We start from the raw sequence: 13,965 nt of genomic DNA, 5'->3' as shown, positions 1-13,965 counted from the left end.
CCTCTGCTCTGAGATAATCGTTCTATATTTTCATGCTCTCGCTCACATATCAGGCAGTGTTTCTGTCCTTTATTTTTTTCTAGTACCTAATTTAGGCCTCTTCAACTACATGTTGAAAATGTGCACGGGGTATATTTTCTTTTTCCTTTACACCACTGTTGCTTCCCACTTCCCACCTCCACCCCACTCCTTAGCATCTAGCATGGCAGAGGGAAGGGAGGAAACAGTGTAGGGAAGGGAGAGGGCAGGATGAGAATCGAGGTCTCAGTGGGGAGTAGACATGGAAGGGCAAACCAAGTCCACAAAAACCACAACCCCCATTCTAGCCATAAAAGCTTTGCATCCCTTTGATAGCAGAATTGAGACTTTTCAAGTCCCCAACTATTACCAAATGTCTCTCCTGAAAAGAAGCACAGGTGAACGAAGAGAAGAGAAGGAAAGAGGTCATGGAGCCAGTGGCTTTCCAAGCACAAGGCTCCCTTTGCAACCCCTGTGGTTGTGCAGGAGCTGAGAGCCAGAGGAGCGGGACTGGAGAAGATTTCAGAAAGACACACCTTGCCTAGCAGCCCCTGGCTCTCCCTCTTGTCCTGGAGCAACATCAAAGTTTCCCTTTAGTTCATTAAGCAGGGTGTGTGTGTGTGCGTGTGTGTGTGCGTGTGCGCGCGCATGCACGCATGGGCATTCCTGTTCTCATCATCAATATTCATAACATTGAAATTAATAACAGAGATACAGAGAGGCGAGCAAATGAGCAAATGGGATGCAGTGAGTGAAAATATAACCTGGGGGTCTGTAGGGTTGTGTTGCTGAGGGGATATACAGGCCCCAGGGGCTCGCGGGCCTCTCCCATTTCCTACAAGGCCCACTTACCTGCCCTCCCGTCCCCACCACGGCCGTGTTTATTTGCTAGACAGGGTTGGTGCCAGCCTACAGGGCCATTTTGCTTGCTGCCTGGGCTAGAGGTCATGATGAGTAATTATATCTCTGTCCAAGAGGGTTCTGGCTGCCTGCCAGTCCTGGTTCCTGCCTTCCTCTGGCCTGCCCTGGGAAATGTCGCCATCAGCAAAATACTCCCTTCTCCTGGTGGAGCCAAAGAGGGGGAAACTGTGAAAGGTCCCTCTCTCAAGGCCACCTGCCCTGCGACCTGAAGCTGGCACTGGAGCAGAGAAAGGGAAGGAGTGGGGACAGAAGCTGGAGTCACCTCAGGACCCCCTTCCAGGCAGGGCTCACTCAGAGCTCAGAGAGCCTGTTCCAGGAACCCACTCACTTCCAAATCTTTCCCCTCATGCAGGGAGTTCCCTGTTCCTTCTGGAAAACCCCCTGGTAGGGAACTGGTAAGCCCGGACCCCTCCTCTTCAGAGTTTCCTGACAGCACTTCCTTTGGGCCTCTCTTCAAGCTGCCTGGGCTGCTCACACAGAGGGGGCGCCCGCCGCACAGCCAGGCCTCCCCGGGGACAGCTGCTGAGAGGCTCCAAGGCAGCTCCCACTCACTCTGCCTGGGAGGCTGTCTGTCCTCCCACATCCCGGGTGCCCAGCAGGCAGCACCCACATCTTCCTCTCCCCTCCTTCCCCCTGCCCCCCTCTCAGCTGTCCACTCACAGACCAGAGGGTCTCCAGCCTCCCTAGAAAGGGGTTCCCAGCTCTCCAAGACCTTCCACCAGCTGCCCAAAGGCCCTGAACTAACCCCTGTGTCCCTTTGTTCCACACTCAGGGCTGGTGGCCGTGGCCTCTGGCAGAGAATCATAAGCAGACTCCCAAACCCTAGGAATGCTCAGAAATGGGGGCGGGAGCCCCAACCCCCAGACAGCTATGGAGCCCACCTTCTGGCCACGGACCAGTTAGACTCTACAGCAAGCTGGGGCTCAGGTAGGGAGACTTGTAGGCCTGAGGCAAATTAAAACATCTGTTCCCCACCACCACTATCCTTCCCCTTCACCTGGAATCAAAAAGCATGCTTTGGGGATGGGAGTAAGATTGCAAAAAGGGTAACACACAGCGGGGAGAGGAGGAGCTCTGTCCACTTTGCAGGGGGCAGAGGAGCAGGACTGGCCAGGCCCCCGCTTCCCTTCCCAGCTACTGGTGTCCTGGGCTTGGGGGACAGGGGCCTGGAGGCCTGACCCGTCTGGTAGCAGTGCCTGGAAATGCTTCACTCCCCAAGGCTGCAGGCATGATCCAGCCCTCCCTCACTGCCTTCTCTCTCCAGCTGGGTATGGGGCCTGCTTTGCCCTCAGAAGCATCCCTGAAACCCCACACAATCAACAAGGGGCCTCAAGAAAGAGGGAGCTGAATTAGAGTTCAGAACTGGGCAGAGGTTTGGCCTTTTTAAAAAATAATAATAATAGTAATCTGCTGCCCAGGATCACAAGACTCAGGAAAAAAAACAGAGTTTCAATCACTGTTCACTCCCACCTGCTGCCCTCCAGCTCCTTAGCTCCAGGATTTCTGCCTGAGGACATCCAGCTCTCTGCCTTGTTCCGCCAGAGATCTTTGCCCCTCCCAAATGCCCTCCCACCCTCCCTTCCCGAGGCACCCCTGTCTCTCTTCCTCCCCAGGAATGGGAGCCTGCTAAAAGGGACACCAAGTCACCACTGCTACAAGGAGCCAGGCCTGGGACTTGTGGCATCTTCCATGGGAGTGTGAGCGTGGCTCTGGCCAGGGCCAACTTCTCCATTGGGACCCCCTGAAGAGGGGCCAGGAGGTGCAGCCGGGGAGTGAGAAAAGAAGGGGCTGCTCCTGTCCCAGCACTTCCACGACAGGCTAAAAACCAGCCTGGGGGCCAGGGGTGTGGTCCTCAGGGCCCACCCTGGGCCATGGGGCAGCACAACGCCCCCCACCTCCTCACACGCAGACCCAAAGAGGAGACTATAAGCCCCTCTTTTTGAGCCCTGAGGCCTGAGGTTGCCAGCAACCTTTCTTCAGCGGCACAAAAGAGCGCAGGTCTCCTCCACTTGCTCCCAAAGGAAAAGTAATAACAATCATCTCATTTTTCTTCCTTAAAACACCAAAACTTTTAAGCGGAGTGTTGAAAGGAAGCGGGCTGTATTCAAAGCACGAAGACAAAAATGCACCATGAGTGTGTAACCCTCCAGGGTATCATGAAACCATCACTGTGAAACCCAAACCCTCCCCCAACTTCAAAACCTGTTATCTTCCCCAGCTCTGGAGGAATCTGGCCTCCTTCCCTCCCTTCCACCCACCCACGAGCTCTTCCCTGGTTCCAGTTGGCTGGGCTCAGCCTGCCTGGGCTTCCTACCTTGCCCTGGGGCAGGGACAGGAGCAGGGGAGCTTTGGGACCTGCTGGCTCCTGCTTCAGGGGCAATAAGTCAGTGAGGGGTTCCAAAGGAAAGCCAGAATGTCAATCTCCTAGCAGGAGCCCTGTTTCTATTTCCACATAATGTTGCCTGCGCTGGATTTGCTACAGGTCCCAAAAGCAGGGTTTCAAAAATGCCTGCAGGGAACAGGATTTCCACTTCCGGGTTGAATCCGGCAGCCTCACCTCTCTGGTTTGCTGGAGCCACAATACAGAGGTCTCCCGGTGAAGCCCAGCAAAGGTCTCCTGGCTGTTCCCAGCATTTGAGCCGGGAGACAACCCCATCATTGTCCCCATTTGGTGACCTCTGCAGAAAATGACAATAGCTACCATGGAGTGGGGATCATCATCGTGCCAGACCCGTGCCAGGATCTTTACCAACGTCACCTCGAATAACTGCAAAGACCATGCTGGAGAGGCCATGTTTCCCCACCTTACAGACGTGTGAAATTTGGCTCAGAGAGGTGAAGTCATTGGCTCAAGGTCAGTCAGCTAGAAAGTGGCAGTGTTCGTCAGAAAGTGAGCGTTACCCATGAACTGAAACGAATCATAGCCCTCTCTAAAAGTCACCTTTCCATTCTCAACTGCATTCATCTTATAGAAGGGAGTATCCTGAGCACCTTCATTTTAAAGTCCCCAACCCCATGTATATCCCTCACCTCCACCCCACAGCCCATGCAAGTCATGATTTCCTTGGTCACAGCTTTTGCCAGGACCCTGACCATGGGCAGCCCGGCCCTGGCAATATAAACTCCCTCTGGTCACAAGGGAGATACGAAGAAGACATCTAACATTGGCTAATGCACACAAGAAGGTGGACATGGAAAATACCTGGAGTTCTTCCCAGACAAGCATGGCTCTGCAGTGCTTGCTTATGTAGCAAAACTCTCAATCTCGCTCTGGAATAGTCAGGGCAAGTGTTACTATCTCCATTTTCCAGGTGGGCAAATTGAGGTTCAGGGAGGTTAGGTGACTTGCCCAGTGTCACACAGCTACTCCATGGCAGAGGCAACACAGAAACCCTGATCCTTCACAGGCATCTTGTGATTCTAGCTCAGAGAATGATTCTAGCTCATTCTCTGGGGTTCAAAAGAAAAAAAAAGAAACCAATTTAACGTTTAACAACCCTGTCCTCTTTTCAACACAGAGGTGATAAATGTGACCATAGAGACTTTTGTCTGCTTGCAGTACCCTGACAGTGCCAGCCCACAAGTTGGCTTGCTATCCCTGCTTTCCAGATGGGGAAACTGAGGCCTCCAAAGATGAAGAATGGGTTGGCCCCATTCTGCAGGGAGTAATGAAGCAGAGAGGGGAATTCCAGGGCCATCCTAATGTCACTCCAGAGCCCTGACCCTCACCACTGCAGGCAAGTTCCAGTGCCCTGCCTTGGCCTGGGAGACCCAGCTCAGGCTCAGCTTGTGTGGGCAAAGCAGACGTGGGGCTGAGATAGAACAGGGGTGCCCTATCGCCTGCACTTCTGTGGAAAACAAATTTACACATACTCCGAAGAGGACGTGTAGAGCCACAATTTGGGGTTTCAGACTTGCTTTTTAAGTTTTTAAGCTATTGTGGCATTTGGGAACATTTGGGGAATTTTTTTCTCTAAATTTAAATTAAAATGACTCTCAAAACCAATTATTAGCCTTTGGAGACAGCCTGCTTTGAGTTTTGTGGGAAGAGAGAGAGCTAGAGTAGTCAGGAGAGAAAATGTGCCCCTCTGATGGAATGTCACCCTCCCTATCCCTCCCTGGGCCTTCAGGATTCAGACGAGCTCACCGACCAGCAGGCGGAAGGAAATTACTTATGAGGAAGACGAAAATTCCATCCGGACAGGGGCCCTTTAAATGAAACCATTATGTATGTGTGTGATTCACTCTGAGGCCACAGGCCCCTGCAGGAGAGTGACCCCCATCGCTTGCCACAGGTCACTCTGCAGAAGCGTGGGGGAGACCCACACTGCTTGGTTTCATGCCAAGCTGCCCTGGGTCCACTGGCCAAGAGCAATTAGCCTGGAGAGGAGCACTCCTGCTGAGGGACAGCACAAATACTGCAGCCGGGCAGAAGTGGCCCAACTAGCCCGAGTCTCCGGGAGCTTCCTCAGGAGCTTAAGAACTAAAAATAACCTGGGCCTTTGTTGTGAGCAGCCGGACCACAGAGATGGAGCTGATTTCAGAGAAGCCAAGCATGCGCGAGGGTTCCGCTCACCGAGACCTGCCCTTCGGGCAAATGATTTTTCCAGAAATATGTCAGTTATTGTGCTGCTGCTGTGATTCAAAGTCAGCCCAATCCGCTCCAGCCCTCGGGGCTATCTTCCAACACACAGAGTTCTCGGAAGCTCAGCCTCCCCACCTCTTTCTTCTAGACACATTTTTTTTTAAAACAAGAGTCCTGCACGTTTGGGGAGCTTAGGAGACAAGAGTAACCCCCGCACTAAGAGTTCTAAAATGTGGCCACCCTGGTCGTGAATGATGACCACCTCACCCTAATTATTTGTTTAGATAACAATCTTCTCCTTCCCCTGGGAATCTTAAAATTCCCAGTCAGGTCTCAGTAGACAATAGCGAACATACACTACGTGGAAAGAAGAAATTACTTAGGAAAAGGAATTCAGAGCGTGGCATCAATACTGAAGGTTTCTCAAAGCTGCAGCCCCCTGTATCCAGCATTCAGACACATGATTGAGCAGCCTTCACTCCCCTTCCTGGTTCTTGAGTCCCACCAGGGGAAGCTGAACCAGTTCTCCAGACCCAGGTGGGCTGAGAGGCAGAGGCTTGACCGTCTTCCTCTGTCCATAGGCTGTGGCTGGTCTCACCTAAAGGATGTCCCAGCTCTAAGGTCAAGGAACCAGCCTGGCCCCTTGCAAAGTCTCTCCCGATGGATAACAAGTACTGACTGGCTATGGCGGGGCCTTGGCACCATTTCCGCAATGCTTCCTCCCATGGCTCAGCGCCTCTCCCTCCCTCCCCGCCCCCATCTAGTAACTTGAGGCAGTGGATCAAGACCAGGCTGGCTGTGGATGCCACTGCTGAGGTTCTAGAAGGCAACTCTTTGTCACCACAGACACCAAGGAACAAGAAGGGGTTGCAAGACCCCAAGTCTAGAAGTTTCCAGTGAGGCTTGCCATAAACAACAACTTCTCCACAGCCCTTTATTCCTCAGGTGAGAATTTCAGGATGAAGAGCCTAAGCTGGAGGGGGCGGGGGCTGTGCGAAGATTTCTTGGAACACAATAGATAAAAAACACCACACTACACACAATGATGGGTGAGTGGTCAGGAAATGGCTTCCCTTAAAATGGGAACCAATGAGAGGGCCTCGGTGCTAGGGCAAAAGTGAAAGGGGTTCCACAGGGCTAGGGCCGGCGGTGTTCTTCCGAAGTGCAACTTCCTTCCGGTAGAAACAAGGAGGTGCTGGCTGAAGTTCCGCACATATCGGGGGCGGTCAGGAGATGCCTCGCCCTCTTGGTTCCATGTGTCCGTGCCCCTCTGGGACTATTTCTTTTCCTTACAGTTGGTCTGTCTGGATATGTAGGAAGAGGGCGCGTTCTGGTTTGAGCTGGGCTCTGCTTTAGCCTCTCCAGCAGCAAGTCACATTCTGTGACCTAGGGCCCTAGGCCTGGCAGCCGAAGGCTGAGGCTTTCTCTTTGAGCAGTTCCCAGCATAAGTGGCAGCTCCAGCTTCCTGCAAGAAATGAGATGGCTTTAGTAGCAGCCCCTCTGCTAACTCTGGAGCCCCACCCCAGTGCTCCTAACTTCTTGTAAACCCTGTTTCCTTTGAACTTCGGCAATGCAGAAACCAAGTCCCAGGCCTGAAAACGTGCCGGAGTCTGTGGCTCAGCAGAAAGCAGGTGCTCAGAGGAGATGGGCTCAACTCTTATCGAGACCCTCACTCCCTGGTCATGCCTCCAAACTAGTGTCGCCGGGCCTGCGCTAGTTCCCCTGGAAGCTCACACCTCCCCAGCATCTCCACTGCATGTCTGGGAAAAACCTCCTCGGCCCTCAAGTTGAAATTTCAGCTGCTTGGACTGTGCCTCAGTTTCCTCATCTGTAAAATGGCAGTCGTCGTACCTACCTTGTGGGGTTGTGACGATTAAATGAGACAAGACATGGACATGTAAAGCCCTTAGCACAGGCCTGTACTATGGTGAGAGCTCAGTAAGTGCTAGTAGTAGTAGTATCTGCTGCTGTTGTTACTGTTGACCTCATCATCATTACCTTCTGGGGGCTCAGCCACCGGGGGATTTAAACAGTACATGTGATAGCCACGGTCACAGTCATCACAGAAGAGTAGCTGGTCCTGATGGAACACAGAGCAAGCACAGAGGAGGAGAGATTCCGTTATTTGGGGCCAATGTCTGGCCCCTACTTACCCATCAGCCTTATTTCCACATCGGCCTCACTGGATCCCCTTTCCAGGTCCCACATGGAGTCCTCACTGTCCCCTGAACATGCCTGTGCTTTTCCCACACCTAGAGTTTCCCCCTCTACCTCCCAGCCTATATAAATCCTACACCTATTTTAGGGTTCTGCTTAACTCATACCTCCTCCAAGAAGCCTTCTGTGACTACCACCTCACATCCAAATTTAAAAGGATTCCTTATTCTTCTGAACTTCCAGAGCCAATAGCTCTGCTTCCAAAGGGCAGAAAATGTCTCTATTGTCCATGACTTTATATATTTGAAGATCTTAATTGAATTCTTCTGGATTCCACTCCCTCCATCTGTGAAATGGGCAACAGCTGTACTGGGATGAACCTCAGAACCTCTTCAGGGTTTCATTAGAATGTAGAAAAATGCAAGTAGCGCCATCCCTTGGCTTCCAGAAGCTTCCTCACTGTCTGGAGGCTGGAGCCCAGGTGAGAACAGGTCCCCCCAGGATTGTGGTTAACTTCAAAGGACACAGGCCATATCTTTGCACCAATGGCTACTTCTGCATAGAGGCTCTCCCAGACCCCTGACCCTTTCTCTGCATGTCCATTCCCTGCCTGCCCTTCAAGTACATCTTCTTCAAGCACTTCTTTTCCACAAAGACTTTGCTAATCTACCTCAACTGGAAGTTCTCTCTTCCCTCCTGCAGAGCCCCATGGTACTTTCCCTTTCTGTGACATTTAAATGCATTTTCCTTTATGTTACATGCTTGGCATGTGGTAGACATCTAATCATGCTTGTTTTCTTGGTCGGGCACTGTGGCTCATGCCTGTAATCCCAGCACTTAGGGAGGCCAAGGTGAGTGGTTCACTTGAGGTCAGAAGTTCAAGACCAGCCTGGCCAACATGGTGAAACCCCATCTCTACTAAAAATACAAAAATCAGCTGGGCATGGTGGCGTGCATCTGTAATCCCAGCTACTCAGGAGGCTGAGGCAGGAGAATCTCTTGAACTCGGGAGGTAGAAGTTGCAGTGAGCCAAGACTGCACCACTGCACTCCAGCCTAGGCAACTGAGTGAGACTCTGTCTCAAAAAAAAAAAAAAAAAAAAAAAGACATCTACATGTTTGTTTTCTTGACTAATTAATTTGGAACATGCCTCTTTTTTCCACCCTTTATCCTCTTTATGGACTATAAGGCCCTTGGGGGAAAATCTTGTTTTCTTCATCACTGCATCCACTGTAGTGACTTCCTTGCATACAGGAGCTACTCAGAAACTGTTTGTGATCTGGCCCCACCCCCTAGTTTCAGCCCTGTTCTATTTGGTGATTTTTGAAACTGTTTGGATGGCTTATAAGACTTTTTCAACATAAAGTTTTATATCAAATCTCACCTTGGCTCCCACCAGTGCAGAAATCCTGGATAAAATTAGATATAGCAGTCGGAATCCCCAGGGAGCCAGCAAGGAGGGCTTTTTTTGTCATGCTAAACTCCATCAGTGGGGCAACAGGAGAGCTTTTGAAGAGTTATCAACGGGGCAGTGATATGATCAGATTGCAGTTTAGAAAGATCTTACTAGCTGCTATGTAAGAGTAGATACCCAGTGGGAGAGAGGTTCATTCAAGAGGCCAGGGGACCAGTTAGGAAGCTGCTATAGCTATCCAGATGCGTGATGATTGTGGCCTGAATTACGACTGTGGCATGGAGAAAGAAATGGGTCTTGCTCCCATTTAAGCATCATTGATTAGATGGGGAGAGTGATAGGGAAGAAGCCAAGGATGCCCTCTGGGTTGTGGCTTGGTCAGCAAGCCTGATGATACAGTCACCCATTGGGACATGGGAGGAAGAGCAGACTCATGGGGGGGAGAGGGCAACCTCAGCTATAGACATGTTCTACAGATAGGGATGACCTGGAGGCTGTTGAAGAGAGCAGGAGAGAAGTCTGGGTGTGAGATATGGATTTGGGAGTCATTGTAACTAGATGGCAAATGAAGGTCCTAGGAGAGGAAGCCTGGAATGTGTGAAAGCAAATGTCTTTGAACTTGTCTTCATGGAGGAGTGTCCATGAACCCCTTGAAATGATACATAGAATTTTGTACATAGGTAGAAAGTACATGTTTCTATGGAAAGAGTAAATTCATAGCTTTCATTGAATTATCTGAAAGATCAAGGACCCAAAAGAATTTACTGAGAAGAAGGTCAAGAATAGACACTTGGGGTACTCCAACTTTACAGGGTAGGCAGAGAAAAAAAGACTGAGAAGGAACAGTCAGAGAGGTAGGATGAAGACGAGCACACTGTAGTTTACGCCAAAAAAGTTACATCATTATTGTAGAACCAGAATAAGCTACAGGACAATTTGATTTAGGGATAATAGGATAATACAAGGAGAAACAAGTTAGGATGGGGACAGAAAACAGACAGGACTTGTCAGAAACAGTGTTATTAATGCCTTAAAAACAGCAATAACCCCTACTATAGCAGTTACATAGGAAATACAAATAGGTAGAATATCCTGGATTACAGTTTCCCAAAGGAAAACTGGGCACCTGAGAGTTTAAGTGCATTTTGCATGGGTTGACCATTGTCTAGCACCATATTCTCTTCTCTTCCACCACCAAGAACCCCCAGTTCATGCTAACTCTCATGACAAACACAATTTTAGTACCTCTCACTACCAGCTATCCAGGAACCAACTGGTGGCATAACCACACAGAGAGAAACTATTCCAAATGACTATAAAACAATTAATCTGACAATACATCCTTAGTAGGACATAACTTAAGGTCATAAATAAATGCAAATATGCATATATATGGGTGTGTGTGTAATGTTCAGCAATTATATTATTGGTGTAAATATCGGAATCAATATTCTGAGACTGCTTTATGTGCGTCAAATGAGTAATTATGTTGGTATCATTGAAAAGCAAGATTTTGTAACATGGTTGAAAGAAAATAGAAATGTAGGCCAATGAAGTTAAGTCAAAACTCAATAGTTGGTTCTAAGTATGAACTGGATGCATCAGTATAAATTCATGGTGTAGTTTATCTTTAAAACAAGCAAAAAAATATTTTCTACCTCTGTCCACAGAAAGTGCGCCAAAACAATGACTAACAGCAAAATTAGCACCTCTAGCACCCACATTATGTTCTCCAAAGACCATTGCCCACTAAAAGGAACTAGGAGTCCCGGGAGAAATAGGTGATTCCAGGTCTGGAGCATAAAATGTATAAATATATTTAGATATTACAAAGTAAGAAAGCTATCAAATACTATTAGAAGTATGTCAAAAGGACTCAGGATCCTACCTGAATATGCTACCACTGGTCAAAGATGGGACAATTTTACCTATAATGGATTACAACAAATAAAATATGTTTAAAATCTTCAGTTCATAAACATATTTTTTTAAACCTTAGTCACCTTCAGAAGATGCTAGAGAAACATCACACTGTATTTTTATTTATTTATTTGAAATAATTTTAAACTTAGACAAAAGTACAGAAATTGTGCCGAGAATTGTACTCAGTGTACCCTAATATTAGCATCTTATATTACTATAGCAGAATTATGAAAATCAGAAAATTATCATTGGTGTAATACTATTAACTAATCTATAGACTTTATTTGAATTTCTCCAGTTTTCCCACCTATGTCTCTTTTTGTTTGTTTGTTTGTTTTGAGACAGTCTCACTCTGTTGCCCAAGCTGGAGTACAGTAGCGTGATCTCGGCTCACTGCAGCCTCCGTCTTCCAGGCTCAAGCAATTCTCCTGCCTCAGCCTCCCGAGTAGCTGGGATTACAGGCATGTGCCACCATGCCTGGCTAATTTTTGTATTTTTAGTAGAGACAGGGTTTCCCCATGTTGGCCAGGCTGTTCTCAAACTCCTGACCTCAGGTAATCCACCCACCTCAGCCTCCCAAAGTGCTGGGATTACAGACATGAGCCACCATGCCCAGCCCCCCACCTATGTCTCTTTCCCCAGGATCCAATCCAAGATCCCTCATTGCATTTAATTGTTGTGTTTTCTTAGTATCCTTCAATCTGTGACAGTTCCTCAGTTTCTTTGTCTTTCATGAGCTTGACACTTTCAAAAAGTCCAACCCAGTGATTTTGTAAATGTCACTCAATTTCAGTTGGATCTTTTCTCATGAGAAGATCCACATACGCAGGTATTTTTGAGCAAGAATACCACTAAAGTAATGTTGCACCCTTCTCGGCGCATCGTATCGGGGGTAATTGAGGCCAGTATGTCTTATTACTTGTAATGTTATCTGTGATTATATAGTTAAGGTAGTGTCTGCTGTTTATTTTCCACTGTAAAGTTACTGTTTTTCCCTTTGTAATATACTAATAAGTAATCTTGTTGGAGAGATACTTGGAGATTATCCCCTCAACAAGAGAAATAGGATATTTGAGATTATGCAAATATCCTATTTCTCATCATACTTTTGCCCACTAATTTTAGCATCAATTGACAGTTCTCACATAACTGTGAAGTGTTCCCAACGATTATTTCCCCTTTCCCACTACATTTATTCACTGGAATTCTGCTCTAAGGAAGAGCTTCCCTTCTCCTCTGTTTACTTATTTATTCAATTTTTACATTAGTATAGATATTTATTTTTTTCTTTAGGTTATAACCTAATAATATCATTTTTTTAAGCTAAAGTTTTCCTAGATTTGGCCATTAAGGGTTCCTTCAAGTTGCTTCCTGTGTCCTCTAGACACATGAAAATACCCTTTCATTTTTTAAACACTTCCTTATTTTCTGACACCACATAATATTCCAGGCTCATCTGGCATATTTTACATCCCAGCCCTGGAATCAGCCATTTCTCTAAGGATCCATGGTTCTTTATATGAGAGAATGGTGTTTAGAAACCAATTTCTTGATGCCATGTGTCTTCATTGCTTCTGTGTTGTCATTGCTTCTAGGCCCTCCCCGCCAACACAGGTAGGAAATAAATGTATGTGTAGGTACACATGCATACATCTCTACTTATTTCTGTCTATTAATATGTGTGTACACATATGGCTAGATATAGATATAATATGTATAAACTATATATAATACATTGTATATAAAATCATGAGTTCATAGCGATACTCACTATTCCAAACCAATGCCTTCAATCTAGCCTTCCCCCCTTTATTTAGTTATTCTTTTTCTGACTTTGAGAAACTAGACTCTCATTAGTCACAATACACAGTTATTAGTTCAAATCTAGCATATGTAGTTTCAGAATTACTAATTCATATACCTATGAAAATAAATTAACTAGAGTACAGTATTTGTGGTACAGTTATTTCTGCCCTTAGCTTTACAACACACAGTCAAAATACTGTTTTCCAAAGTTACTTAGGTTATTCTTTTCTTCCTCACTCTTCATAACTCTATGGTTACATTATCTATTTATGTTAGAGTTATGTTTATTTGTTACGGTTTTTATTCCATTTTAGTTTTTCCCTACATCTTGGTTGATTTTAAGTATTTATCTATTTGGGAGGTATGTGAAACCTTACGATGGTTGTAAGAGTCAAAGCTACACAAGAAAGTATTCTCTAAGAAGTGTTGTTCCTCCCTTATCCCTACTGCCCCATTTTCATATTCCCATTTTTCCCTACCCCATTCTTCCAGACCCGTGTAGATAACCAATCTCATTAGCATCCTGTTTATTCTTCCTATATTTGTTTTACACAAGTGAGCAAATGCATGTAGGTTTTCTTATGTGTCTTTTTTCTTACAATAAGGTCAGCATACTATAGATATTCTATTTTACTTTGCTTTATTACTTAACAATATATCCTGGAAATGACTCCAAATCAATTCATAGACATCTGCCTTATTCTATTTTACAGCTACATAGTACTCCACTGTATGGCTGTGCCATTGTTTATTCAACAACTACTCTTCTATATATGGATATTTAGGTTGTTTCCAATATTCTGTAATAATGAACAATGCTACCACAAATAACTTTATGCATATGTATTTCCATCATGTTGGGGGTATATCTTCAAGGTAGATTCCTATAGGTGAGAATGCTTAGTCAAAAGTTAAGTGCATGTTAGCTCTGTTAGGTATTGTCAAATTTCCTTCCACAGGGTTATACTAATTCATATTCCCACCAACAATGTATGAAGGCACCATTTTTCCCATAGCTTCATCAACAGAATATATTGTCATACTTTTCAACTTTTGCCCATCTGATAGGTAAGAAATGATATCTCAGCCTTGAGTTTCTTTGTGAGTGCATTTGAACTTTTTTTTGCATCTTTAAGGGTCA

The 13,965-nt window shown here is 46.6% G+C and overlaps 1 protein-coding gene across 1 annotated transcript in view; it reads right to left on the bottom strand.

The window, feature by feature from the left end:
- Window positions 1-5,060: 5,060 nt before the first annotated feature.
- DPF3 (double PHD fingers 3) overlaps window positions 5,061-13,965 on the bottom strand; it is a 278,067-nt gene continuing 269,162 nt past the window's right edge. Inside the window, exons 10-11 of the mRNA XM_050798846.1 lie at window positions 7,523-7,604; window positions 5,061-6,989 (exon numbers count right to left, since the gene is read on the bottom strand). Coding sequence (XP_050654803.1) covers window positions 6,919-6,989; window positions 7,523-7,604 — 153 coding nt within the window. The 3' untranslated portion in view covers window positions 5,061-6,918. The remainder of the gene's footprint in view (window positions 6,990-7,522; window positions 7,605-13,965) is intronic.

The sequence above is a fragment of the Macaca thibetana genome, chromosome 7 (genome assembly GCF_024542745.1).
Source record: "Macaca thibetana thibetana isolate TM-01 chromosome 7, ASM2454274v1, whole genome shotgun sequence".
Classification (NCBI taxonomy): Eukaryota; Metazoa; Chordata; class Mammalia; order Primates; family Cercopithecidae; genus Macaca; species Macaca thibetana.
The sequence above is the reverse complement of the archived record's forward strand: the minus strand, read 5'-3'. Positions and strand labels throughout refer to the sequence as shown.